The 27,046-nt window shown below is 49.8% G+C and overlaps 3 protein-coding genes across 5 annotated transcripts; all 3 read left to right on the forward strand.

Moving 5' to 3' along the window:
- The first annotated feature begins 5,746 nt into the window (after positions 1-5,746).
- LOC127056678 (receptor-transporting protein 3-like) lies at positions 5,747-9,483 on the forward strand. Of its 2 annotated transcripts, none has more exons than XM_050964830.1 (2): positions 5,747-5,961; positions 8,653-9,483. In XM_050964830.1, exons 1-2 carry the CDS (start codon positions 5,816-5,818, stop codon positions 9,206-9,208), a joined length of 702 nt encoding a protein of 233 aa, XP_050820787.1. In that variant the 5' UTR covers positions 5,747-5,815; the 3' UTR covers positions 9,209-9,483. The 2 variants fall into 2 exon arrangements, with proteins under 2 accessions (XP_050820787.1, XP_050820788.1); XM_050964831.1 differs by having other exon boundaries at positions 5,823-5,968.
- A 4,791-nt stretch (positions 9,484-14,274) lies between these two features.
- On the forward strand, positions 14,275-16,262 carry LOC127056687 (receptor-transporting protein 3-like). Its single transcript, XM_050964840.1, has 3 exons — positions 14,275-14,416; positions 14,638-14,942; positions 16,001-16,262. Coding segments are annotated over exons 1-3 (327 nt in total). The 5' UTR covers positions 14,275-14,396; the 3' UTR covers positions 16,003-16,262.
- An 863-nt stretch (positions 16,263-17,125) lies between these two features.
- LOC127056679 (receptor-transporting protein 1-like) lies at positions 17,126-25,645 on the forward strand. 2 transcript variants are annotated; one of them, XM_050964833.1, is made up of 3 exons: positions 17,126-18,846; positions 24,324-24,393; positions 25,548-25,645. In XM_050964833.1, exons 1-3 carry the CDS (start codon positions 18,686-18,688, stop codon positions 25,551-25,553), a joined length of 237 nt encoding a protein of 78 aa, XP_050820790.1. In that variant the 5' UTR covers positions 17,126-18,685; the 3' UTR covers positions 25,554-25,645. The 2 variants fall into 2 exon arrangements, with proteins under 2 accessions (XP_050820790.1, XP_050820789.1); XM_050964832.1 differs by lacking the exons at positions 24,324-24,393; positions 25,548-25,645 and adding an exon at positions 21,809-23,789 and having other exon boundaries at positions 17,131-18,846.
- The last annotated feature ends 1,401 nt before the right edge of the window (positions 25,646-27,046 follow it).

Below are 27,046 nucleotides of genomic sequence, written 5' to 3' on the forward strand. Positions count from 1 at the left end.
CAGCTTTCTATTCCCCACTTTACATCGGTCCCCCCCCCCCACCTTCTGTTTCTAGGACCTCAAGGATCATTTCATCTCTGCAGTTCAGCAAGTGCCCACCCCCTACCTCTTTTAGAGTTCAAATCCCACACAGTTTGGGGGAAGTGGATGGCTTACAGGGTTGGCAGAACCTTTTTCCATGGTCACAGATATGAATTTAGCCTGGCTCGGTGGTGAGCTGGTAGATGTTCCCTGCCCAATGTTTTATGAGGCCGGCGGTCCTGTTCTGGTATCTACATCACAGCTGGAATGTCTCCTCATATCTCAACAAGAAGGACTGAAGGACCATGCAGATCTAGCTACTTAATGGTCTCCCTCTGGGCTCTTCACAGTCATAGAATATCAGGGTTGGAAGGGACCTCAGGAGGTATCTAGTCCAACCCCCTGCTCAAAGCAGGACCAATCCCCAGACAGATTTTTATCCCAGTTCCCTAAGTGGCCCCCTCAAGGACTGAACTCACAACCCTGGGTTTAGCAGGCCAATGCGCAAACCACTGAGCTATCCCTCCCCTGGTGGTTAACATATTCATCCTCCCAATGTCTCTGGGAGGAACCAAGGCACAACAAGACTAGGGGACTTGCCCAAGATCACACAGGCATCAGTGGCAGAGCAGGGAATTGCTAGGGTGTGTACCCTACACGGCTCTCTACATGCCCAGTCCATGCTTCCCATGTCTACACTGCTATTTTTAGCAGCGTGCTGTGCGGTTGCCTCCCCGCTGCCAGAGCCTTTCCCTGCGGCGTGTAGCTACATGTGTACTGCCTGCACTCTACACCTCCCCTCGTAGAGGTAGCTTTGGATGGAGACATGGGTGGGGTGATCCTTGAAAACTGGGTGTGAGGCATAGCTGGGGCAGAGTGTGTTCGCAGGGAGCTTGCAGCTCATACCACAGCCCCAGAGAGGATGGGTGATGTGAACTGTGTGTCTGGGACAGAGAACTTCTGGGTCCTGCATGGTGGGGGGGGCGGGGGGGGGGCGGTGGTGGTCACAAAGAGAGAGAGGGAGCTGGAGGTGACAGGCAGAGGGGAAGATTGTTGGGGGCTGTGGGCTGCTATACCCCGAGGCCAAGGGGAGGACAGATAAGAGAGAAGGAAGAAACGGTGGGGTGAGGTGAAGACAAGAGGCCCAGCTCCACCCAGTCAGTTAGAAGGCCTGCCTCATTAATAGAGCTCAGGTTAGATTAATGTGGACAGTTAGTTTAAGCACAAACAGCTCCAGGGGATGTGAATGAGGCAGGGGAGCTACACACTGGGCTGTGCCGCCTTAAAAATCTCTCTTTATTCTGACGAGCAGCCATCATGGAGGTGTCGGTGTGGCATCCTACCAGCCAAGGCGCTGGTACTGTAGGGCACCCTTTCGTTTCCACGGTGACTGTCGGGAAGAGGCAGGGTGCCCGGACAGGGCTGGTAGATGTGTGTATGCAATGGAATAGGACGTCAGCGCACTTTCAGGCTCGGGGGTGGTAACGGGAAAGTCCCTTTCAGTAATAGCAAATCAGAGACTTTAATAAAGGGAGCAGAGCCCAGCGATGATGCCGGAGTATGAGAACTTGAGGAGTTGTGATCTGAGTATTGTTACTGTGATACAGTGATGGCTGATTTCCATGACACGAGCTTTTCTAAGGCAGGGCACATTTCAGACGCAGGGGCTAGAAAGAGATCTTGTTTTACTATACATCTGCTACAGGCACATTTCTCATGATTGGTTTGGAGATGAGAGGGCATTCGGGACCAGCTAGCTACCTGAGGAGGGAAATAATAGACTCGATTACCAGGCTCCTTCCTCAGTGGCTTCGCATGATGGTAGGAGGAAAGGCTATTCTGTTCGTACCACATCTGCTCCTGCTGAAGGGGCTGGTCTGCATGGGCACAAGGAAGAAAAGTTACAATGCACCGATGACAGGCTAACTTCACAGGCGTTTTACTCCCATTCAAACTGGACTGAGATTTTTCATCCATCCTAGAGGATTTGAGCACATCTGCCATTAAAATAAATGGAAGGCATGTGCCTAAATCCCCTAGCCTGCCATGAAATTCTCAACCAGTAACGCGGAAGGAAAATGGGCAGGTACCATAACAAAGCGACCACATGCTCTGAGTGCTGGAGCCCATGACTTTACCCATCCTCTCCTCCCATTAATGACACCAACTCATGTCTGCATCTGACACAATGGGTCCCCAAGCCATAATCGGGATTCCCAGGTGCATTGCTAGCATAATAATGAATTAATTAATTAACAACAATAATTAATAATCAATACATAAATAATGTTGTGTATAAAGTGAGCCTGCAAGCACTTTTGGGCAGAGACTATGTCTTTGTTTAGCAAAGTATCTAGCACAATATATGGCACCGTATACACGTTATATAAATACTAATGCTAATCTAAGGCAGTCTAAAATCCTGTACGTGACTGATCAGTGAAAGAAATGAACAGGTGACTGGTGTTTTAATGTTGCCAGTTCTCTTTTCTCGTCCTTATGGGGCTGGGGCTTTCGTTCCCCATGATGGGATCGCTCCATGGTTCACTAGGAGACCATTGGCCCATGGTTCTGCCGCTGGGATCAGGGATGGAAATTCATGTCCCGGGCTCGACCCTTGCTGAGTTGTGGGTTCTGCTCTGGGAACAGCTGAAGGCAGGCTCTGTTCCCTGGGAGAGGGGCTATGTGTGGGGCTTCCACAGGGACCATGGATAACCAGCCAGCACTCTCATCCAAACGCCGTTGAGCCCATCCACCTGCAAAGGCAAGTCCATTCAGTATCTGCTTCCCTAGTATGTTCTCAGCATTAAAAGTATGGCCTGGGTATTGCCTGGCTAAGCTCAGGCGGCTTGAGAGTGAGAGGTGACTAAAGTTCTCACCCAGACACAACGAGCTTTAACTTCAAGAGAACATCAGTTTCCACTGTAGGAGGAAGAAGCGTCTGTCTGGAGCTTGCACCCGGCTGCAAAGGTCACGGTACTTTGCTGATCTGCCGTGGAAGTTTGGATCCAGTGGGTAAGCGCTCACTAAGGCAGACACAGCCCATCTCTGCACCCCGTTCACCGTTTGGTAGTGGGGTCTGAGCTCCAATGGAAGAGTCCTCTGGTGGCTCATGAAAATGACCTGTCACCGGCACATCTGGTATTTTACACTCCACTGTCTGAGCCAAGTTCTGATCTCAGTGACAACTCCAGAGCAATCCATGGAGTCTCCCCAGACTGCGGCGGGGGGCTGGGGCTGGGGTGGAAGATGGGAATGTCACCCTATGTCATTGTGAATTTAAGGAACATGCTGAGCAGCGGGGGTGGGGTGGGAGGTGTGTGTGTGTTTGTCTGGCCTGGAGTGGAAACAAAGGGAGAACGAAAGCAGCCCACAAACGGCTCTGCCCCTGCTGTAAACGTGGAAAGTCTGTTTCAGTGCAGCTCCCTTGAAAAACAGCTCAGGAACTAGATGTAACCACACGAAAAGGCTCTGGCAGCCAATGAGTGAGAGCAGGGAGAGCGGCAGCAGCAGGTAGTTTTACACACAGGGAGTTAACAGCCTCTGCCTGAGCAGAGAAAACATTGCAGCTCCCTGCCCCAGCTATGGAGGTTGCTAGGCTGATCGCTCAGCCAGGGAGACTGGGGTAAGCACAAGTGGAGCTGCTTACTGATCCCCATGGTGGTTAGCTTTGCCCCATAGCAGCTGGGAAATGCCCTGAAGCAAGCAGTCGTGTACCCCTTCCCTCACCTTCACCTGAGCGAGCCCCAAAGAAGCCCCACTTCTGTTTCCCACAACAGCTCCCGTGCTGCCAGATGCAGCTTGTCCCAGGCCTCCAACTCTCAAAACAAAATCTCCCACCTCCTTTTCTTCCCCCCACAAGAGCAGGGCATTTCCCAAAGTGGAGCTCTCAAGAAAGAGTCAGAGAGGGGAGGGGATGTAGATGCATTGCAGGCACCCCTGTATCATTCATTGGAGGTGGTTATAGCAATCCCAAAGCTGAGCATTAGGCAGGATTGGTCAGACGGTTTACTGAACAAATTCCTTCCACCAGTTTGAGTGAATAATTACTGGTTACAGTTTTTTCACTGAGGATAGTTCAATATTATTTGTTGTTGTGACACATGGCTAGAAAGGGTTAAACATCCCGCAAAATAAATAAACCTCAAAAGACACATGGGGAGATAGTGTTTGTGTTTTTGTGTATTTACATATGTATGAGTAGGGTAGACAATGTAATCAACAGTCCCTGTCTATGCTGTTCTCTGATAATTCAGAGGTCAAAAGAACATCCTATCATTTAAATGTCATTTAAAAATGCCCTGCTGCTGGCATGTCTCCGTGTGCCCCTGTCATTGAGGACCCTAGGGTGACCAGACAGCAAATGTGAAAAATCAGGATGGGGGTGGGGTGTAATTGGCGACTATATAAGAAAAAGCCCCAAATAACAAGGACTGCATTGTTTGTTTCATGGTAAATCCGCCTCTGGTCATAAGTGCGGTTATCCATGAGCAGTGATGGGTATGGCGGAGGGAGGCTGTTAGCCAGATGCTAGGTGGAGGGGTAATTACCAGCTAGATTGACCATCAGACACACATTATGATGAATTATTGTTATGTATATGATGGTAGTGCCCATAGGCCTCCGTCAGGATTGTGGCCTGGTTGTGCTAGGCGCTGCTGAGACAGAGGTGGACATGGTCCCTGCCCTGAAGAGTTTACAACCTAAGAAACAATCTGGCTCAAGCTGATCATAACAGAGCAGGGGCAAGGGAATTCTCTCCTTCTGTAACTAAAGGAGACATTGCTTTGTTTACAGAACCTCTCCCCTGCTTTAAGCTGCCTTGGCTGGCTGGGGGACTGGCAAGATGAAAACTGTGGCATCAGGAGGAGAGGGTCTGCTGGGGAAATGAACACGAGATGCAAACAACATTCTTATAAGAAACTTTGCAATGTATTTTTGCCGGGCGCGCGAAAAGATCCTAAGAAGTTGTGGGAGGAAGACTGTGGCTATAGGGAGGGGACGTCACAGGGGGAAATGGTGAGAGATGGACCCAAAGGGCTAGTATTTGCCTATGGACAAACACTATAAACCCTAGCTTGGGGTGAACAAACACATAGGAACTGGCTTAAAGCACCATGAAAATAGCAAGGAAGGAGGTGAATTGCGTTTCCTGAATCCTCCTCTGCGTGGTGTTTGTCTAGACTGCAAATTCTTTGGAGCAGAGAACTGTCTTTGCTCTATGTTTGGGAGGTGGGATGGGGGCTAGAAACATCCTGATACTAGTTTAATCATGATCATTTGAACCTCCCAAATGACAACACTCCCGAGGACACTTCCTAAGCACACCCAGACTGGCTGGAGTGCTGGGTTGGCGTGGGAGATGCACAGAGACACTGACAGACACAGCCACCCGCGTGCATGGCCACTAATTTCCCCCCATCCCCAGCCCACAGGTGCAAAACCAGGGGGGTTCCTTTGGGAGAGCTGCTCTGTATTGTGTTGTGGCCAAATTCTACCCTGGCTGGCAGTGCCCGGAGTGCCCACAATGTCAGCAAAGTCATTCTGAGTGTGACTCAGTGCAGAGGCTTTGTCTGGAAGCAAAGGTCCAGCTTTACAAACACAAAACTTGGTTCGATGCCAGAGGGTGGCACCTGTTGCTGGGGAAAGAAAAGCAACCTGCAAAGGTCTCTTCCCCAGCCACAGCCGTGGAAGTCACAAGCCAGGAGACTCAAATTTCAGTCTGGATCCCTCCAGCAGGTCATGGTCACAGTCCAGAAACGAAACCACCTCCAAAGGCAGATGAGTTGGGACCATGGAGATATGGCAGCAAATATTTTCTCAGAAGATTGGGCAGATGAAACCAGGAGACAGGTGGACTCTGAAAGCGGATTATAACCTTCAGTCCAATGACCTGGACCCTGGATGGAAGCAATTCCTGCAACAACATGCATTTGCCAGGTGAGGGGTAGGTAGCAGGAGAACGGGGTTAGCAAAGGGCTTTGTGAGCAGCAGCATCTTCCTTGCATAGCACTACCACAGACTGTTAAGGGCTGGTTGAATAGTAAAGGAAGAACTAATGCACAAAGCATCGGGCTGGTGGCAAATCTTCCTCCTAAATGATTAGTCAAAGGGAAACGGCTTTTTGGATCGAATGGAAATTTTCATGAAAAACAGTTGGTTTTTAAAAAAAACTTTGGGGTTTCCCCCTTTAAACCCCAAATGGAAAATGTTTTGGTTTTTCGACTTCCCCTCAAAATTTTTCATGGGGAGTGGGGAAGGGAGGAATCACTTATCGGCTCTAACAAAGAGATGTTTACTGACAACTTTTGTGCATTTTTTGCACCATTTCTGTTGACATTTTTGAACTTCCAGGCAAGCTCTATTCACTAATATTCTTGTGAATACAGACTCCAAGTTCCATTTCCCGTGACGAGTGAGATCATATTATTCTATATTCATAAATATCTGCACAACTAGTGGGCACTTGTCAAAACGTGTGCGAAACCCAGGAGTTTCACCAAATGGAGCAGCAGCGATTGATTCATCGCCTGAAAATTCACACCTGAACTCCATCGTTCGTTAGCCTCTGCTTCAGAATGCTCCTCATCCAATCAGGGCGCAGAAGCAATACCATGTGACTCAGGTGACCAGTTAGAGAGCCCAGCTTGGCAACAATTGAAGAAGGGGAAGGCCACTAGCCCAAAGTATCTGGTGAATCCTTACAAATAGCAAGCCCATGAGGAAATGTAGACTTAGTTGATGACTGATTCCTTGACCAGAAAATAGGGCTCAATCATTGCAACTAATCTTAAGGAATAATTTGATCAGTTCTAACAATGTCTAGTTACCTGCATATTTGCAGTGTGACCATCATTGTAGTGTCTGGGCGCTGGATTTTTATGATAATATCAATTGCTCTGGAGCATTTTAGAGCTGTCACAGACCACAGAAAGCCATGGGCTGAGAGGAAGAAGTGGCTGGAAAGTACCAGCAGGGAGGGAGATGGTGACAGAAGAGGAGGGGGAGGAAGAGGGAATGGGGAGAGACCAAGAGGCTGACCGGGAAGGAGGGAGATAAGGCCGAGGGGTAGATTGGGGGTGGGTGAGTGAGGGACCAGGCAATGCAGGGGTGGCCGTGGAAGGCTGGGTCATGCACATGGACGGGGCTGGGGGAAGCAGTGAATTACACCCACCTCAGCTCTTCTAGACATTGTCAGTGTCATCTCAAAATCTGACCCAGTGCCGCCCCCCACTCATTCTGCTGATTTTCATCCCCGGTGTTTATTTCCCCACCCCAGGGCTCCAGGCCTGCAGCTTTATTGTTGCTGAATTATGCTGAGCTCGCTCTCCTCGGAGATGCCTCTGGAGCCACCATGCCGAAACTGGCTCGGTTTTGCTGCTGGCCCTTTACTTCTCTAGGGTCGCCCCTTTATTCTTCGCCTGCATTTCCAGGCAGCAGGGCCAGTCCTGGCTCGAACGGAGAGGAAGACTCCAAGAGTCAGCCCGGATCCATATAACAATGAAAAGATCAGCTGGAGCCAGGGGCTGGTTGCGGTGGACAGGCAGCAGCCTAGGAGTGGCTTGCAGAAGGGATTCTGGGAGCAAATATGGATGCAATAGCAGCTAAATCTATACCTCGTTCTCCTGAACATTGGATGATTGTTATATGTTACTTATGGAGCACTGTGGGGCTGTCCAGTACAGTGAAAGTGAGATTCCCTGCCCCTAAGAGTTTACAATCTCAGTTAAGAAGGGGATGGAGGAGCCAGGAAAGGGAGAGAGGAGGGAGAGGACAGTATGAGCGTTTGGTCACTTGGGAAGCTATCACATAAGATGTACAATTATTTGGATGGTGATAGGACCCAAAGGCCTCTGTCGGCTTGCACTCCCTTGGGCTAGGCATTCTCAGCCATAAAGCAATGAATCTCTGCCCCTAGAAAGCTTAAACTCTCAACAGATGGGGCCAAAGGGGATTTTTATGACCATGACCATTATTATTTTGAAACCTCTGAGGGGATACAGCTCGGAAGCCTTCTTGAAGCAGTAGGTTTGGAGGAGGGGTGTGAAGGTGGCTGAGGAGAGCTGTAGTGTTTGACGCAGTGAGGACATGGCATGCAGGGGAGCTGGGAACTGATTAGTCTTTGATTCCTGGCCCTTGTCACCGCACCTGGGTCAATGTTACAGAAAGCCGTGTGTTGGGTCAGTATCCGATAGCTGCTGCTGCAGATCAGGAAGGAATTCTAGGCATCAGGGAAGCATGAGAGATGGTCCGGCGGTCACTAGAGTCCATAACTATTTGAATGTCAAACATCTGTAGCCAAAACCAGCTCTCAATAGCCATCGTACAGAGGAGCAGAAGCCATCCTGTTTAGAGTGGACTGGTGCCGGAAACCATTTGCAAGGCAAAACAACGACAACTGTATTGAACCTAGTAACTAATAAACAGTGCTATACAATCCTCAGTGCTACTAGATGGTGCTCCATAGAGTAATAACTACCTACATCTCTCGATCTCCACCGCCCGTGTACAGCGCTCAGGAACCCATCCTGCGGGACGGAGGCTAAGTTCTCAGATTAGCTAGCAGCTGCAGCCGGTTGAGGGCTTTGAATCTGGGTTAAATTTTACTTGTCTCCTGCTTTCTCCTGTTAGGTTTCAGTGCTCACAGTGCTGGCACACCTGGCCCTCGGCGCAGGTGAACATTCTCTTCCACATGCACCTGGACCGGAAGCAGAGACAGGGCCAGGTAAAGATGAAAATCTTCAGACAAGAGTGCAAGAAATGCCTCATGCCGAAACTGGAACTGCCTGAATTCAGTCAGGAGAACGTTGAGAGAGTCCTGGAGAACCTGATGCTGAAGATTCGCGGGAAATGCTACAGAGAGGCCATCAATCCCCACGACCTTTCCAAGATCATCGTGGAAGCTCAGACAATGGGGCCACATGACAGCTCCCACTGTGAAGCCTGCCGGCTGGGCATCTGTTGCATGAAATATGAAGCCCAAGCACCAGGCAGCACCTTCTTTAGGCCTGCTTCTCTGTTGCCGCGCATCTTTCCTGCCCAGGAGGAATGGAGAGAAGAAGAGACGGGGAGTGGCCATGACTGGGGGAGCAGCTGTGACTGGCGGCGCTGCTGTTGCTACAGTTGTTGTTTGGTCATATTTTTGGCTGTGCTCATTTTTGTTCTGCTTTATTTCAAAACCAAGTAGTGGAAATTTGACACTCGTACTTGTCCCGAATGTAACTGAACTGTAATAACCTGAGTAGTCTGTATCCACAATCTGTCAGTCTTTAAGGTGCCACCGGACTCCTTGTTGTTTTTGTAATAACTTGAGTAATAACTGGGCTTGGAAAGATTAAATTTTTATCTGTAAATGTCAGTAAATGTCAGTGTTCACCGCACACTATAAACCAACATCAGTGATTGAAATTTACCGATAGGCCAAGTAAGAAAAATACTGCTTGGGGCCTCCTTAGCCCTGGATTTCAGGATATTTCCTTGGTATATTCTGACAGTTTGCTCTTTAACGGTTATAAAGCTTTAATTTTTTGAATCGTAACATTGTCTGTCATGAAATAATTATTGTCTGACCCCCCCCCCACTCCCAATTGCCTGACTGCCTCCTAATTTCCCACAGTTATGAACATTTAAATCAATAAACATTTGGGGAAAAAAAGCCTAACCTGTTTTTTTTTTTTTTTTTTTTGCAGCGGTGAAAATTTACAGAGATAAAATTTTTAAAAAATGCTTAAAAATAACCATGGATATTTTCTGTTAGAATTATAGAAGTAATCAAAATCTCCCAAGCCTAGTAATAATAGAAAATGCAGCTGTATATGTAGAGTTTAATGCATGCACTGGGCTGAGAGCTAGAAAAAATGTCTTTCTATTGGCCAGCTGAGCAGATTTCATCTAGGAGCCACTGAGGGGTAGTAGCTACGGACCCCTAAATGCCCCTTTTGCGTGGTCAGTTTTCAGAGTAGAACTGCCATTTAATCGTGGCATATATAATCTTTCCCAGGATCCAGCCCTGGATAAACCGAGCAATAGAACAGAAAGATGTACGTCAGGCAAAAGACCTTTGAATTTGCTCACTTGACCCTAGGGGGTTCAAAGGAGTGTTTAGGGCTTCATTGATTCTTGAGTGGGTGGAACCCCTGCCCCAGACAGCGATCTTGGGCATGATTTTCTAAGCTGCCTAAGAACAGACAGCCTCTTGTTTAAATATCTATGTAGCTGCAATTGAGTCGGGAGGAGGCTAGATACCCTCCGTGATGCCTGTAATTTTAGTGCCTGTAGACAGGACGTTTCCCACCCACACTTGGGAGGCTGTTTCACAACCTCAGGCCCTTTGTCTGTCAGGCTGGTTGGCCAGGCCTTGAGCCCTGTACATTCAACGAGGGTTTGATGTGTTCCCATGAAACATCCTGGAAACCTCTCCGTCCCACGGGCCAGCTGTCGCTAGGGCGACCAGACAGCAAGTGTGAAAAATCGCTACAGGGAGTGGGAGGTAATAGGAGCCTATATAAGAAAAAGACGCAAAAATCGGGACTGTCCCTATAAAATTGGGACATCTGGTCACCCTAGCTGTTGCCTGCCTGTGACAAAATGCTTGGAAAGTCTGCTGCAAACCCCTGGCAAGTTCTCCTCTGTGTCCTTTTCTTTAACGGGTGGTGTTACAAGTGCAACCGGGCAGCACTGGCTGTGTGGAGAGCTGGTGAGTCCCAGGCCTGCAGACAGGGTTCCCCCTGAGAACTGGCCTCTAGGGACCTGAAAGCAAGATCCTCAGCTGGGTTTTTCCCTCTCCACTGATAATTCCCAGTTTGTAGAGTTTTGCTGGGAAACTTCCCCAGCCAGACTGAGTTCGCCCTCCAGCTCCCTAGGTGAGCCCAGTCCCCACACGGTCAGCTCTGCTCTGGCTGCTAGTCCAGGGCTGCTGCCTGCTGTGAGTGTGTCTGGACGCTGAGCTAGGAGGCTACAGTTTGGATGTTACTGTAGTTGTGTAACTTTCACCTTGAGCCCTGTACTCCTTTGTGGTGAGGGGAAATCCTGGGATCGAAACAGCCTGACTCCTGCCTGCAGAAATCAGCCCCTCTGCAGTGACCAAGGAGTCCAGCTCTGAACCTGGGGATCATTCATGGAGTTTGTGAGGGCACCATCTTTTAGTCAGTCATTCAGGGACATTGTTTTGGGGACCCCCTACTCCCTGAACTGTGTCCTCAAGCCAGGGAGTGAGAGTTTGGGGATTTTATAACCTGCTGCATTTTAAACCTGTGGAGGGATTTATCACCTTCTCCCATTTGTGAGTCCTTTGGGCTGTACTGAACCCAGTCCCTGCTAAACCACTGCAGAGAGGATCTCGTGGTCATAGGTCATCAAGGGTCCCTACAAAGTACGTGTACCAATGGGACACTGATCTTACATATGCTACATGAGGTCACTTGACTGGGGAAAGTCATAGGTATTATCAGTGTGGGCACCAGTGACCCTAAGAATAGTTTTTTAGCCCTTATGTTATATTTGTCTCCTGTTTAATATAATTACTGTGCTGAAGAGATTGGATGTGTTTATGTTATTTCTTGGGGGTCTCCAATGATCTGGCAAGTAAGTGAGGGTTACCCTGTGGTTAAAATTTTCCTCCCAAGCTGCCCTGGTGACCCTGCCAGGAAGGAGCGAGGGGGTATCCTCATAGGGAATAATAAAGAAGATGCACCCTGCTGAGTGGGTGGCGGGATCCAGAAGAACACAAACCTGTCCATCAACACCTGTAAGCAGATTGGCATTAAAGAAGGTAACCGAGTGGAGAGGGGGCGCTACCCAAGACTACGCGGTGTGCGTAGATCTGGAACTCGGTATTAGAGAAGGTGCTGCTAGACAGCACTCAAGAATATATTGTTCCTGGGGTTTGTAGGACCAATAAAACATCTTGTGCCCTGCAAATGGCTTCTTGTGTGTGGGTTTTTACACGGCTCTTCCCAGGAGGGATTTGCAGCCTTTTGCAGGGCGAAGAGAGGGCTAAGGCCTGTTTCCCGAGGATGGCTGAAAGACAGAGAGGGTAAAAACGTTGATCCAGAGACTGTTTGCCCTGGCTGCAAGCCCCTCCCCTTTCTCCCTGAAGCAGCGACCCTCTGGTGGCAGCACCACCCTATGGAAAGGGAGGTAGATGCCTACAGGAGGGAGCCAGTGCTGCAAAGTCCCCTGGGATACAGCGGGGGTCTGCTGCCAACACGGAGCCCTGTCCACGTGGGGTGGTGTGTGCAGGGCCGGTGCAACCATTTAGGCAACGTAGGCGGTTGCCTAGGGTGCTAGGATTTGGGGGGCAACATTTTCTTCGGCAGCGACTGTGGTGGCCAGATCTTCGGCTGCCCTGGTCGCCGCCGGCATTTAGGTGGAGGGAGCTGGGGCAGGGAAGTGCGGGGAGGGCCGCCTGCAGCAAGTGGGGGGGGCAGCATGCAGGGGAACTCCCTGACCCAGCTCACCCCTGCCCTGCCTCCTCCCCGAGCACACCATGGCTGCTTCACTTCTCCCGTCTCCCAGGCTTGCGGAGCCTAAGTTGATTGGTGCCGCAAGCCTGGGAGATGGGAGAAGTGAAGCAGCGATGGTGTGCTCGGGGAGGAGACGGAGCAGGGGTAAGCTGGGGTGGGGAGGGTGCTTGAGGGTGGGCGGTGGGGAAGCTGCCGCAGGGGGGGCACCTCAGGGAGGAGGGGGGGAGCTGCCATGGGGGGGGTGCCTCAGGGCAGGGGCTCGGGGACGGGGGAGGGTGCAAGGTGGAAGTTTCGCTTAGGGTGTGAAACATCCTTGCACCGGCCCTGGCTGTGTGTGCACGAGGGCACGAGGAAGCTGCGGAGTTCCAGCACGGATGTGTGGTCCCCGGGCTGAATGTGGCCCAGGGTGAATACCCTGGAGTTGATGCCTGTGGGCAGGGCAGTCCTGCACAGAAGCAGCACGTTAGCTCCACTTTCAGTTTCGTTTCTCACAAGCCCTGAGCTTGGTTCCACACCCAGGGGCCTGAGTCCGCAGCAAGGAGGCAAAGGAGCCCACCTGCCCGAGACTGTTCCTCAGGGAGGGAGGAGATGGTTGCAGACCCGGGAGCCCCTCTCGCCCCTTAAATAAGTCACATTCCTGGTTCAGACAATAAATGCTGCTGCTCAAGAGAGGCTGTAAGGGGAAGGCGAGAACATGAAAACCTGGCAGAGGAGGTTTCACCAGAAGATGGAATGGGAGAAGCCAGATGACACCTGGTCTCTCACCGCAGAGGATGACCTCAGTCCTCGAAACCTAGAACGCCCATGGCACCTCTACCAGCAAAGAAAAGCATTTGCCAGATGAGGGAGAGCAGACAAACCGGGCAGTGAATGATGCGCGAAGGCATGGACGGCGTGTGAACCCTGCCTTTGGGGAGGCTAGCCTCCCGTCCCTTCCACCTCCCTTGCCTGCCAGAGCCCTCAGCTCCCTCTTCCCCCCCGTGGCCAGAGAAGCCCCGGCCGTACAGTCCTGAGCCCTGGCCACCAGCCCAAGCTGAGCCCCCACCGGCTTTGGGGCAGAGGGGGAGCAAGGATGGGGCTTGGGGTGGAGCATGGGGGAAGCCACAGCCTGGGTTAGGGGAGGCTTAGCCTCCCCTGGCCTATGATACCAGCTGCCCATGCTCCAAGGTGATTTTCTCCCGGGGCACAGAGCCATGGTACTAGTGTTAGTGGGGAAGGAAGCAGGGAGGGCAGGTGAGAGATTTGGGAATAGCTGCGACTGAATGATTGATTGGGCTAGTCCTTGTGTTCGCTGCACACACGTGTAAAAGGGATCTAGGCATTAGTGCTGATGAGTCACCATGATGGCACTAAATATTTGCCTCCTGTTAATTAGCATTTTCCACCACTGTAAAAGTCTGTAGAGCAGGAAATTGTGACTCCCCGCTCCCAGAAGTGGAAATGATGTCATGGTTAGAGCAAGAGAGCACATTTAAACAAATTCCCTTGAATTTCCATCAGTAGTTTAGCAAACAAGCAGAAAGCTGGCGGAAGCAGTGAATTTACTATTGCAGGATATATGCATCTTTCAATTTCATAACTGACCACACGTCTTCACTCCAGATACCGTCAACTAAGAGCTATGCTCATCCAATCCGGGAACAGAGATGGCTCATGTGATATACATGGCACGTCAACACTGATCACATTTTGAATGTCAAATACTCACTAAGGGACAGTAGGCCAAGAATTATTCACAGAGATTATCCCTCTAATAATATATTATTATCACTACATATTTGTATTACCAGAGCACCTAGGAGACCCACTCAGGACCTCATTGTGCTAGGTGTTGTACAAACACAGAACGAAGACAGTCCTTGCCCCAAAGAGTTTACCGTCTACGTACAAGACAAGACAACACTTTGCTGCATGATCCTTCAGGGTGGCAGGTGAATGTGAGTTAATGCTGTTAGGACTATGCCATATGGGCACTTGATCCTGCAGAGCACTGAGTGCTGCTGGGAGGAGCTTGGGTGGACAGCAACAGGGTTTGGGGGTGCTCAGCACCTTGCAGGATCAAGCCCAATGTCAGTGGATGAGTCTCTCTCAGCATTGAGTTTGGGGACTGTCGTGGTCACTGGGTTAAATGTACCTTCCTTCACCCCCGTAGGTTTCAGTGCTCATGCTGCATCCGTCGCTGGCCGTTGATTCAAGTGCTTATTTTCTTCCACGTGCACCTGGATCGGAGTCAGCGCCAGGGGCAGGTAAAGATGAGAGTCTGTGGGCAGAAGTGTGTGAAGTGCCATGGAGCGAAGTTTGAGACGCCCATGTTCAGCCAGGAGAACATTGGGAGGATCTTGGACAACTTGGTGCTGAAAATCCGTGAGAAATGCTACCGAGAGTCCATCACAAACTGTGATTTAGCTGACTCCATAGTCGAAGAAGATGTGGAAGGGCCACATGACATGACCTGTTGTGAGGCATGTGCTCTGGGCATCTGTTATCTGTCTACCTACAGATTCGTTATCCCTGCTTCTCTGGCTGCAGCTTCTCAGCCTGGCCAGCTGGCTTGGCGGGGAGCAGACACAGAGAGCGATTGGAAGCTCTTGTGTTTTGTGGTTGTTTTGCTCATCTTTGCTGTACTTTTTAGTGGGAAGTAGGAAATTCAGTGCTCAGAATGGTTCCTTAATATTATCCACATGGGTTGCTAATGCACCTTCTCTTTTTCATGGAGAACAAAAAATCTGGCCTGAGCCGTTTGCTAGGAAATCACCATATGCTTAATGTTACCATGAAATGCTTTAGAGAGACTGACCATGCCCATTCGTAATGCACCAGGGTAATAAACAGGGGCTGTAAAAAACAGACCTTCTCAAAAGCAAGAGGGCACATTGTGCCCCTTCTTTTCGGCACCTGTGCCCCCCCTTGGGTCTAATCCAGCGCCCAGTGGAATGAATGGAAAGACTCCCCCTGACTCCAGTGGGCATTAGATTGGGTCCTCTGCCCCTGTCAAATCCTCATGCTCCATCTCTATGCCTTGTACCCCCCCTGAGAGGGTAAGGGTAGGACCCCAGAGGGGGCTTTGCCGCCCCAGAAGAGGCTGGACTTGAGAGTAGCTGCTCTTGTATGCAAGATGCATTCTGGATCATCTGCATAACTAGAGGGCCACTCCCGCATCCCTTCTGGGGTGGCGGGAGGGATAAATGCCAGGAGCCAGAGCCACGTAGCTCCATTGGCTGCAGTGAAGCTATGCTGATTTCACCAGCTGAGGATTTGGCCCGAGGAGTTAATCTATCCCTGGATAACTTGTCGCTTTCCATGGGAGTGGAGCTGATTTGAGTAGAGTCCCCAGTGGAGGAGCTTGGTGCTGGGGCAGGCCAGAAGCAGGGACCATGTTCACCGGACAGAGAGTTCAGGTCCTTAATTACCTTGGGCATTGTATACCTGGGTGTTTGCATGGCAGGAAACCAGGGGCTTCTCGTCAGTCACTGGTCACATCCTGCTTTGCACTGTGCTCTTCTGTCTCAAAACAGAATCCTGAGCAGAGCAGCGGTCTGAAGATGAAGGAGTTTCTTGGCTTGGTTTATATGTAACAAGGAAAAGCCAACTCTGTCTGTGTCCCTCTTGAAAAACGGCCTGTAGACGTGTGGACTCACCACTGTGGTGCTTCCTGCTGGTGACTTCTGGGAATTAACTCGTTCCAGCTCCGGAGCACCCTCTGCAGGCTGGTGATCCGCCTGTCCTCTGGCCCCCGTGGCCTTCTCTGGACCCAGTGCCCTTTTAGCTGGGGTGCTGCCCCCTCAGTCTTAAGGTCTCCCCTTCCTGGGGAACACCCACCCACTATTCCCACCTCGCCTCAGTATAAGGCTACTGCCAGTCATCGTCTAGCCCCATGCCCTCCGGCAGACAGCACTATCAGCCACTCATCACTGGCAAGCAGGGTTCAGACCTGCTGCCTTTGCCTATCCCTGGGCTGCCCTCTGCAACCCCCAGTACCTCTTGGCCTTATGCTAGGCTGCAGCCTGGGGCTTTCCAGGCAGGAGCTCCCCAGCCTGACCCCAGCCCTGCTCCACTCAGGTACCCTGTGTCTAGCTCCCTGCAGCCAGGCCCTTCTCTCTCTGAACGCAGAGGGAGAGTTCTTCTGGGCCTCTCGCTCACAGCCTTTTACAGAGACCAGCTGTGGCCGGACTGCGGGGTGGCCCAGCTGCAGCCACTTCCCAATCAGCCCAGCTTAGCAGCTCCCAGCAACAACCTTCCCCCAGGGCTGTTTTAAGCCCTTCAGGGCAGGAGCGGGGTAATCATCCCACTACACGGCCCCTGCTGAATTTTAGTGCCTCTGCAATACCATATAAAGACCTGTACTGGATAAAGCAGTTCCTTTTCCTGCTCCCTGTATTTTTCACGTTACTAGACCAAGACTTGGCTTTGGTATTTTGTCCTTATTGTATCAGTTCAATAAAGCATCACATTTAAATTGAAATATCAGGGGAACCAGGGGAGCTTCCCTGCCTGCTGGGGTGTTGTGTGAACCCTACATCCTTTGGGGAAGCAGCAGTTCACCCAGCATTTGCCCCGGTGCACAGATCTATCCTAGTACCTTTATTAGCAGGGGCAGCACCCCAGGGTCATTGCGAACAGTAGCCACTCATTGGGAGTGTAACAGAAATCCCAGATGCCTAAGAGGAAGCTCTACATCCATCTAACACTCAAAGTCTTCACGATCCCTCCAGCCTCCATCCCGGGCTAGGGTGCAGTGCAGGGTGGAGGCGACATGCTCAGGCTGCACCCTGGGCTTGCCCCGCTGTCCCTCCCAGATCAGGCTCTGGTTGGGCTGGCTTTGTCCAGCCAGCACACTCCCTCTCCTGCAGCCTGGAATGGCAAACCCACTGCGGCAGACGACTCTCACACTCCCCCTCCAATCAGAGGAGAGCTGGCAGCGGGATGTAGGGGAAGGATGTCTTAGCAGGTCTCTAGCCAGCCAAGGCTGGGTGTGTGGGGAGATGCTTCTCCTGCGTGCCCGTCCTTTAGCCAATCACGGTTCGGTGGCAGGGTTTGCCTTCACAGCACTGCTGCTGATCTGGGGTGTGGAGACTCCATAAATCCATGTCACATCTACACTGTAATAGCTAAAGTCTGGAACTAAAGCTATAGGCCTAACAGCACGCTGAGGTCTATTAACCGCTAAGCTACCCGCTGGAGAACAAGTGAAGGGTCCCCATTGTGTATAGCATGTATCTGTCCCATCGTGTCCCACCAGCACATGAAAACGTCATTCCCAATATCTGTCCCTAGAGCTGTATTCTTAATGCGTTAACTGCCTGATTAAATTTGACCAGGAGTAAGTTCTTGAAATAGCTACCATGATGGCTGTTGGTGGGATCACGATGCCTTCCAATTTTAGCAAGGAGTGTCTTGGTTTGATGGAGTAAGAGATACCAGCCCAGTTAGTGCTCTGGGGTCTATACAACACTTGGGTGTTGGGATGCAGAGCTGATGTAAGTGGAGGTAACTCCATTGAGGGAGGAGGAGGAGGAATTGCCAAAGGAGATGCTGAAGAACAACCACAGAACAAAGTAGTAGCAGCAGTTCAGAACTGGAGGACTAAGTGACAGAATGGCCCAGTCCTGCAGGGCTGAGTGCTGGAGAAAGACTTTCCTGGAGGAGTTCTTGACCAGGGACTGGCTGACTGGTCGTGCTTCCATGGGTCTGTCCCATGTCATGCTAGTGTAGCAGCCATGGGCAATGAAGGAGCCCATCTTTTCTCCAGATGTCATGACATTTGCATGCTGACACAATGACATGGAAAAAACCTAGGCCCTGGGATGAAGTTGTCCCGTTTTCTTCTCTGCCTGTTTCAGTGTTCACATGGCCGCGGCTCTGCTGAATCTGAATGCCAATGGGGAAAACAAAGCCAGTCCAGCTTTTTATTTGAGTGACTATTCACACACATCATTTGGAGGCATTCACCCATCTTGGAAATACAGTCCTTATCGTATACCCCAGGCAGAAACTGGAGAACCAGATTGGCTTTGGAACTAAAACTCCTTTCAGTTTCATTTCTCACACACACAGAAGTTATCCGGTATCTCTAGCAGCGAAGGAACTCGAATCCCCACCCTGCCGCTCAGCAGGTGATGAGATAGAAGTGGGAAGTAAACAATCGAAACTCCATTTGTAACTCAGCACATTTTGGAGTGTCCTCACGAACATCAGGAGAGATGAAGAAGCTGAACATGGATTCTTGGAGAGAAATGTTTTATGAGAAGATAGAGGAGGTGAAGCCACAAGACCACTGGGACCTAAAGATGGACCAGAACCTTGATTACAATGACTTGGTACCTGGTTGGAAACAATCACTGCAAGAACATTCATTTGCCAGGTGAGAAGCAGCAGCCGATCGGGCAGCTGGAGATTACTTTAGGACTTCACATATATCACCACCTCCTTAGTCATCGACAAATGATCTATTTTTAGTGAGGGATGCAGTGTGTGTATGTGTGTGTGTGTGTGTGTGCGGGGGTGTAGTAGCATATATATAATTGCTTTAATTATGCCTTTAAATGCATCCCCCACTTTCAAAAATGTTTCTTCTTTTTTAGAAAAAAGAACAGGAGTACTTGTGGCACCTTAGAGACTAACACATTTATTTTAATAAATATTTATTTTAATAAATGTGTTAGTCTCTAAGGTGCCGCAAGTACTCCTGTTCTTTTTGCAGATACAGACACGGCTGCTACTCTGAAACCCCTTTTTAGAGGCATTTTCTGTTCCAGCCACTGTACGCCCCTCCCTCCCCCTGCTTCTGCAAAAGCTGCTGCTACACCTCTTGTTTTAGAAGTTCAGTTTTTTGTTTGGGTTTTATATAGTCTCTCTCTTATGCTATTTGAAAGTTGTTGGACATGGAGATGGCACCAGGAGAGCAACCTGAGCCAGTGCTTAATTTGTAATGAAAGTGGTGCTGGGCTTCCGCCTCGGTAAGCCCCAGCACAAATTAAGCACTGGCTGGGTGGCTGGAAAGCGGCGGCTGCTGGCCAGGCCCCCAGCTCTGAAGGCAGCCTAGAAGTGCAGCAAGCCCTAGCACAAATTAGGGACTGTCCCCAGGGCCTGGTGAGGTGGTGCTCCTTCTAATGCTTCAGTAGTTATGGCACTATCATAAGGTTTGGGGGATCTGGGTTCAAGCCCCCACCTGGCTGAATAGGTCTGAGGATCTGGGTCTTAGCCTCTCTGTGCCTCAGTTTCCCATCTGTAAAATGGGGGTGAGAGAACTGCCCTGCTTCACAGGGGTGTTGTGGGCATAAATGCTTTAAAGATTGTGAGGTGTCCAGATACTATAGTGACAAGAGCCAAGGGTTTTCAAACTTTTTTTCTGGTGACCTAGTTGAAGAAAATTGTTGATGCCCGCGACCCAGTGGAGCTGGGGATGAGGGGTTTGGGGTGTGGGAAGGGCTCAGGGCTGGGGCAGAAGGTTGGAATGTAGCAGTGAGGGCTGCATGGTGGGGCCAGGGATGAGGAGTTTGGGGTGCAGGAGGGGCTCTGGGTTTGAGGGGTCTCAGGGCTGGGGCAGGGGTTGGGGTGCAGGAGGGGGTCAGGGCTCTGGGCTGGGGGTGCAGGCTTTGGGGTGGGGGCTGGGGATGAGGGGTTTGGTGTGCAGGAAGGGTCTCTGGGTTTGGGGGGGGCAGGGGATTGGGGCATGGGTTGGGGCATGATCTTACATCGGGCGGCTCATGGTCAGCGGCGCAGCTGGGGTGCAGAGGCAGGCTTCCTGCTTGTCCTGGCACCGCGGACCACGCTGTGCCCCGGAAGCAGGCAGCAGCAGGTCTCCCTAGGCAGAGGCGCACAAGCAGCTTCATGCAGCTTTCACCCGCAGGCGCTGTTCCCAGTTCCCGGCCAGTGGGAGTGCAGAGCTGGTGTGCTGGCTGGGGGCAGTGTGTGGAGCCCCGTGGCCTCCCCGCCTAGGAGCTGGACCTGCTGCTGGCCACTTTGGGGGCGCAGCGCGGTGTCAGGACAGGTAGGGACTAGCCTGATCCTCAGCTATTGTAAATCAGAGAAGTTTCTTTGGGTGCCCTGGAGCTAGGTCAGTTTACACCAGCTGAGGATTCGCCCATCAAGGAGATACAGTATGAATATGGATAGATAGCTATCCAGTTGGCTGGCAGTCAGGGCAATCCCACCCCAAGGGCATGTATTGTTGTGAAAGCCTCTGATTCATTTAGTGCTGCTGTAAGGTGCTGGACTGACATCGATGGTGCCTGATACAAGGTGCTACTCTGGTTTTACCTCATTGTAAAAAGATTTGGGAGGGGTGGTGAATAATCTGCTGTATGTGAGCCAAAAGCGCTAATCCAACCCAGGGACGCATAAACAGGAGAATCTCATGTAGGAGCAGAGAGATTATTTTAGCTCTGAATTTGGCATTGGAGCAAGCACTGCTGGAATCCTGCGTCTGGTTGTGGTGCCCACAATTCAAGAAGCAAGGTGATAAATTGGAGAGGGTTCAAAGAAGAGCCATGAGAATGAATAAAGGGTTAGAAACCATGTCTTATAGCAGTAGACTGAAAGAGCTCCAGCTATTTAACAAAGTGAAGGTTAAGAAGTGACTTGATGACAGTCTGTAACTATCTGAATGGGGAACAAATATTGAATAATGGGCTTTCAATCTAGAAGATAAAGGTCTAAGAGGACCTAATGGCTAGAAGTTGAAGCTAGAGAAATTAAGGCTAGAAATAAGGCGTAAATTTTTAACAGTGAGAGTAATTAACCATTGGAACAACTTACCAAGGGTCGTGGTGGATTCTCCATCAGTGGCCATTTTAAAATCAAGACTGGATGTTTTTCTAAAAGCTCTGCTCTAGGAATTATTTTAGGGCAGTTCTCTGGCCTGTGTTACGCAGGAGGTCAGACTAGATGATCACAATGGTCCCTTTTGGCCTTAGAATCTATGAATCTGTAATTACATTGAAATACATTAAAATATGGCAAGGCAGTGGTGGACACTGCATGGTGAGCGTTACACCTGCTCACACCGGATCTGGGGTTGGCCCCATGTCTTTAATTAGCCTTGAGTCTGGTAGCAGGCGCTGCTGGTTGGTTGCTGTAATGGGATCTACAAACCCCATACTGAGCTGAGGCAGGAGCGGGAGTGGAACCTCTCCTGTCTGCAGGCAAGCAGCCCGGCCACACCTACAGGCAGCTGCTGGAGCTGCCAATCATGGAGACACTCTTTTTGGAGTGGCGGAGGCAATAATTGCCTATATAAGACAAAGCCTCTATTATTGGGATGGTCCTGCTAATATCGGGACATCTGGTCACCTATGCATGCTATATCTCTTTCCTCTTTTTAGCTTCCAGTGGTCAAGGTGCCAGCATTTCTGGTCATCAGTTCAAGTGGTTATTCTGTTCCACATGTACCTGGACCAGCACAGGAGAAAAGGTTGGGTGAAGATAAGAGTCTTTAGACAGTTAGAAGAGCCAAATTTCAAGGAGGAAAGTGTCCAGAGGGTCTTGGAGAACTTGGTCATCAGCATTAGGGAGAAATGCTATGGAGAGTATGTGGCCCAGTTATCTGAGGTTACAGTGATAGGACGGCACTATGGACCACATCGGAGTGACCACTGTGAGGCTTGTCTGTTGGGAATACATCAGAGGCCCAAACACACGATGTATTATGGAAGACCCAAAGACACATTGAACTATGGGACATCCAAACACACAATGCCACCGGTTCGGCTACCATCACATGATTTACCCCAGGACACGAGTTCCTGTGATTTCAAGTTTTGCTGTGTTTTCTGTATTATTTGCATTTTAATTTTTATTTGTATGAGCAGTTGGAACCTAAAGCTATTCAAATATTGGGGGTAACCCCACCTGATTCATGAATAATTGCAAATACAGTCAGCTAGTTTGGTTTGCTCTGACTGGTGAGCTTGTATTACTTATTTTACCTGAGTGTGTAGATAATTGCTAGGGATTCAATAACATTTTCGTAAGTCCCCCAAAACTTCATGAATTCTGGTGGGAACGATTCCGCGTCGGAAAATTCCAACCAGAACTACATCAGTCATCCCTCGCTTTTCTCTAGTTATTGTTCTCCTGTTTGAAAACTTCCAGGTGGCTAATCAAGGAGCAGAAACGATACCACATGACTTAGGTCACCAACCACACACCAGGAGTAATGAATGGCTAAAACGAACAGTTTGTGAACAGCCCCAGAGACTGAAATTATTTGTCTGGACTATTTGGCAAATCCAATAACCAACACGTTGGATCCATGAATCCAGAAAGAAGCTACGTTAATAATGAACATGATTTGTGATGACTGATGCAGCTGGTTCTATCTGTTACCTTCCTGCTTTTTAAGGCATTTGACATTGAAAACTGAACAACAGGAGATAAACTGGATTTAGCAACTGAACTATTTGAGGAAAGATGGGCTAAGGAAATGAACTAATTCAAAAGAGAATCATAGCAATGTCAGGCTGGAGGGAAACTCAAGAGGTCATCTAGTCCACCACCCGCCATGCCAAGGCAGGATAAAATAAACCTAGACCATCCCGGATAGAAGTTTGTCTCCCCTGATTTCAAACACGTTCAGTGATGGAGATTCCACAACCTCACTTGGTAACCTGTTCCAGTGCCTAGCTATCCCTGAAGTTTTTTCTGATATCCAGCCTAAATCACCATTGCTGCAAACAAAGCCCATTGCTTGTTGTCCTACCCTTGGTGGACATGGAGAATAGTTGATCACTGTTCTCTTGCCTTGGACGTAGTTGAAGAGAGTTATCACATCCTCCCTCAGCCTCCTCTTCTCTAGACTAAACATGCCCAAAATCGTGGATCCAACTGTTACAAAAATCATATGTATCCCTAATGCAACTCATAACACCGACTGCTTCGCTGCGATGTAGTCAGTTACCTTTTGTGTTTGTCACCCTTTTTTCCCCTTGTGCAGGAAATGAATTGTTCCGTCAATAACTGTGTGTCTCTAAAAAAAAGGAAGTAACTGAAAAAGCCAAGGTGATGGGGAAGCTTAGTTGCTGTTTCTTTAAATGCCCTAATTCAGGTTGGGTAGTTACAAAGCCACATGTGTAATGTTGTGGTTAACAGTGAAGCAACTCTTTGGTTTGCCCTTGAAATGGGTTGTTCCTGTTGACTAATATACACTGACTAGCATGCTTACATTTTATGCTGGTAATAGATCCCTAAATGGCCCCCTTAAGGATTGAGCTCACAACCCTGGGTTTAGTAGGCCAATGCTCAAACCACTTAGTTATCCCTACCCCCTTTGCTCTAGGCCATCTTAATAAACTCAAGTGACATTGATTATTCAGTCTCCAGTATATTTCATAATGAACCAAAGGCGGCTGAAGCAGCTGACTAGGCAATTTACACACAATTCTAAGGATTCTTTTGTAGCCTGGATTCAGTGGTTCCTCTCCCTTGGCTGGGGGGTGAGGGCATGACATAGGTTCACCCATTACAGTACCAACTTCTGCACCAAATGAGGCAGGGGCTATCTAGTCTTATTCGCTTCTCAGCCCCTCTTCATTCCCGAGAACCACCTGTCTTGTGCACTGAAAGAAGCAGAGGTCCTGGGGAAAATATGGCACTCGATCATGTAAATTACCTTATCAGAATTCATAGGCACAAGGGATCTGAATTAAAGCTGCACGGGCAACCTTAGCACTGGCATTGCCGGAATTCAGGATGTTGCAATCTTAATGTTTCGAAGCTCCCGCTCTGTCCATCTCGCTCTTGTGGCCGAGGGGCAGCGCTGACTTGCCTCAGGGAGGTGTTTGAGTTACACATATCAGGTGGGCACAGATAATCCTCACTTGTAACCATTCCCTGCTACAGGCAATCAGAGATGCTGCTGCGTGGCCTTGCTTGGTACAACTGTGCAATACTCCCACAACATGCTCTTCTGGTGAGTTTCCTGCCCCCTCCCCGGCAAGCCCCCATTCCTACCCCCCCATTCGGCTGGGTATGAAAGGGAATCTGTCCTGAACCCAGAAGAGAGAGGCATCAACCGAAGTGTTGCACTGTGCCTGTGCCTGCAGATGGCGCCCTGCACCCTTAGCCTGAGATTTGATTCCTCCCAGACAACATTTTTAACCACCTATTGCCTTTTGGCTACAATGATTGACTCAGGGACAGAAGTAGCCTAGAGAAGCCTGGTTGGGTTAAATCTCTGTCGGGGTCTGTGCTGTTGAAGTGCAATGCAATGAATGTTCCTCCTCTCATCTCGTTTTGCCCCTTCTGCCTAACCGACCCCTCCAAACTAAAGCCAAATCGAAATTAATAAAATCTAAACAAATGTAAACCCCACCCCTGAGTTTTTACCCTGCAAAGGGAGAAGTGCCATAAAATCCACTCTGGGCTTTGCTGTTCCTATTGATGGTACTTGGAAAGTGATTGGCTGCTGCGATGGTGGGCAGTACTATAAAACTCTATTAGATAGCTAGATCCTCAGAAATATTCCTCGGGCCTTGCGCAGAATCCAGCCTGAAGCAACCGAGTCTGCAGTTAGTCAAACATATGGCTGGCCTAATTTAAAGGCAACCGAAATCTCATCTGGGCAACCACGGGAGAGTCCCGAGCTCCGTGCTCCTCTGTATTTTACCTACTAGCCAGCTAAGATATTTGAAAATTTCTGCTGGGCTCTTTCAGCGGTGAGAAAGTTGCTGTGACTGAGAGTTAATTATTCTGCTTGCTTTATGCTAAACCTAGGGCACACCGCTGGGCGTTCTAACGAAGTTGAATTCATTTGTGGCTCTGTCTTTCAAGCCAAAGTGGCTTTTTGGCTGCTAAAAAGTGGCCAGGGACTTCCCACCAGGCCTGTGTTTGTTTACACTGTTTCTTAGCTATTGAACTTTGAAAATACACATCCAGTGAAACATAACAGGCCAAAGTAACCCCTGATGAAAGGCCACTGGTGCCAATGATTTCAGCTCTTCCACTGCGACTGAGGGCACAAGCCAGCCCCATGTTGGCAGTGGGGAATTTCTGAGCTTTTTTCTTAGGGAGGAGCAGCTGTGCTCCTTGTTTCCACGAATAACGTGTTTCCTGTTGCCTTTGCAGGTGTGACTTGATGTCTCCTGACAGCTCTTGCCCGTCCAGGTACACATGCACACTCACACTCTCTCTCTCGCACACGGGCACATTGTTCATATACGTGCAGATGAGACTGAAATGAAATGACACACTAAGAGCTCGGACCTGAGGCCCCTCTGACTTTAGAAGCCTCCCTGGGGTTCCTCAGTGGAAGAAAGGGCTTGGAGCGGGTGCTGATTTCAGCCACGCTCACCTTCCATCCCCGCCTTTGCTGCACCAGGCACAGGTGGTGACCAAACGCCGCACCCCACCATTTGCGCTCGAGTCTTCATTCCCACTGGTGGGGAAAGGCCAGGAAAGCCCCACGCCCCAAACCAGGGGGTTGGCTGCTGGAACAACATCTGGGACTGAACAGCTCGGGAGGCCAGGCCCGGCCGACCCCCTCACTCAGAACAATGCCGGGTTCTGGGCCTGAGATGCTCCATTCCAGTCAATAGGAGAGGGACTTCCACAGTCCCCTGGCAAAGCAGACCGCCCAGGGGTTTGCTCCAGCTCTGATGTCGTGGGGTTTGTGCTGCAACCCTTCCCCCCTTCTGAGCGGAGCGCATGTGTGTGTATGTGTGTGGGGTATGACAGCATTGTCCAGCGCTAGTTGTGATGCCCCTTGTCTCCGTTGGGAACGCCCTGTCTGTTCCAAAGAAACACACTGACAGTTGGTTTCCATTGTGCACCAGCCCCGAGTCTAATCACGCCGTGCCCAATGGCATTCCTGGGACTGATGCTATAGAAACGTACTGGGCCTCATTTGCTAAAAAAAGTTTCTTCAGATAAAAAGGAGATTTTTTAAAAATAAACCTGTTGTAGCTTCTCTGCCACAGACTCCTGGTGTGACCCTGGCATGTCACTTACTCTCTCTGGGGAAAGGAGGATGAAGATCATTGCTTTGTCCCACTGCTTGTCTGGCTAGACTGAAAGCTCTTCAGGACAGGGCCTGGCTCTTGCTACGTGTTTGGACAGTTCCTGTCACAAACTGGAATACAGATGATACAATTCTGAACTCAGCAGCAACAGTGGCAACCTAATCTACCCTCACAGTGGTTTTCTGTCTAATTTAATTGCTCTGTCTGTAGGCATTTTTAGGGCAGTATCTTTGTGCCATTGACTTCATCTGAGTAACTCTATCATTACTTGGGGGGAGGGATAGCTCAGTGCTTTGAGCATTGGCCTCCTAGACCTCCAGTTCTGAGTTCAATCCTTGAGGGGCCATTTCAGAAGCTGTGGCAAAAATCTGTAGGGGGTTGGTCCTGCTATGAACAGGGGGATGGACTAGATCACCTCCTGGCATTACTTCTAACCCTGATACTCTATTAATCTATCCTGGTGTCTATGAGATCAGAACCTGGTTCTAAGTCCTGCTTAAGAGTCTTCCTTAGTCACTCTCCTTTCTCCTTCCTTGACTGAGTTTACACAATAATTGATCAGTGAAAGGAAAACTCCAGGGATTCATTGCAGTCTCAAGTACTACA

The sequence above is a fragment of the Gopherus flavomarginatus genome, chromosome 8, assembly GCF_025201925.1.
Source record: "Gopherus flavomarginatus isolate rGopFla2 chromosome 8, rGopFla2.mat.asm, whole genome shotgun sequence".
Lineage (NCBI taxonomy): Eukaryota > Metazoa > Chordata > Testudines > Testudinidae > Gopherus > Gopherus flavomarginatus.

Bases quoted from the DNA above. Each gene is read 5' to 3' on its own strand.
- LOC127056678 (XM_050964830.1), top strand. From the start codon at position 5,816: ATGGAGATATGGCAGCAAATATTTTCTCAGAAGATTGGGCAGATGAAA. The intron at 5,962-8,652 runs GTGAGGGGTAGG...TTCTCCTGTTAG, and splicing joins CAACAACATGCATTTGCCAG to GTTTCAGTGCTCACAGTGCT.
- LOC127056679 (XM_050964832.1), top strand. From the start codon at position 18,686: ATGAAGAAGCTGAACATGGATTCTTGGAGAGAAATGTTTTATGAGAAG. The intron at 18,847-21,808 runs GTGAGAAGCAGC...TCCTCTTTTTAG, and splicing joins CAAGAACATTCATTTGCCAG to CTTCCAGTGGTCAAGGTGCC.
- LOC127056687 (XM_050964840.1), top strand. From the start codon at position 14,397: ATGATCCTTCAGGGTGGCAG. The intron at 14,417-14,637 runs GTGAATGTGAGT...TCACCCCCGTAG, and splicing joins ATGATCCTTCAGGGTGGCAG to GTTTCAGTGCTCATGCTGCA.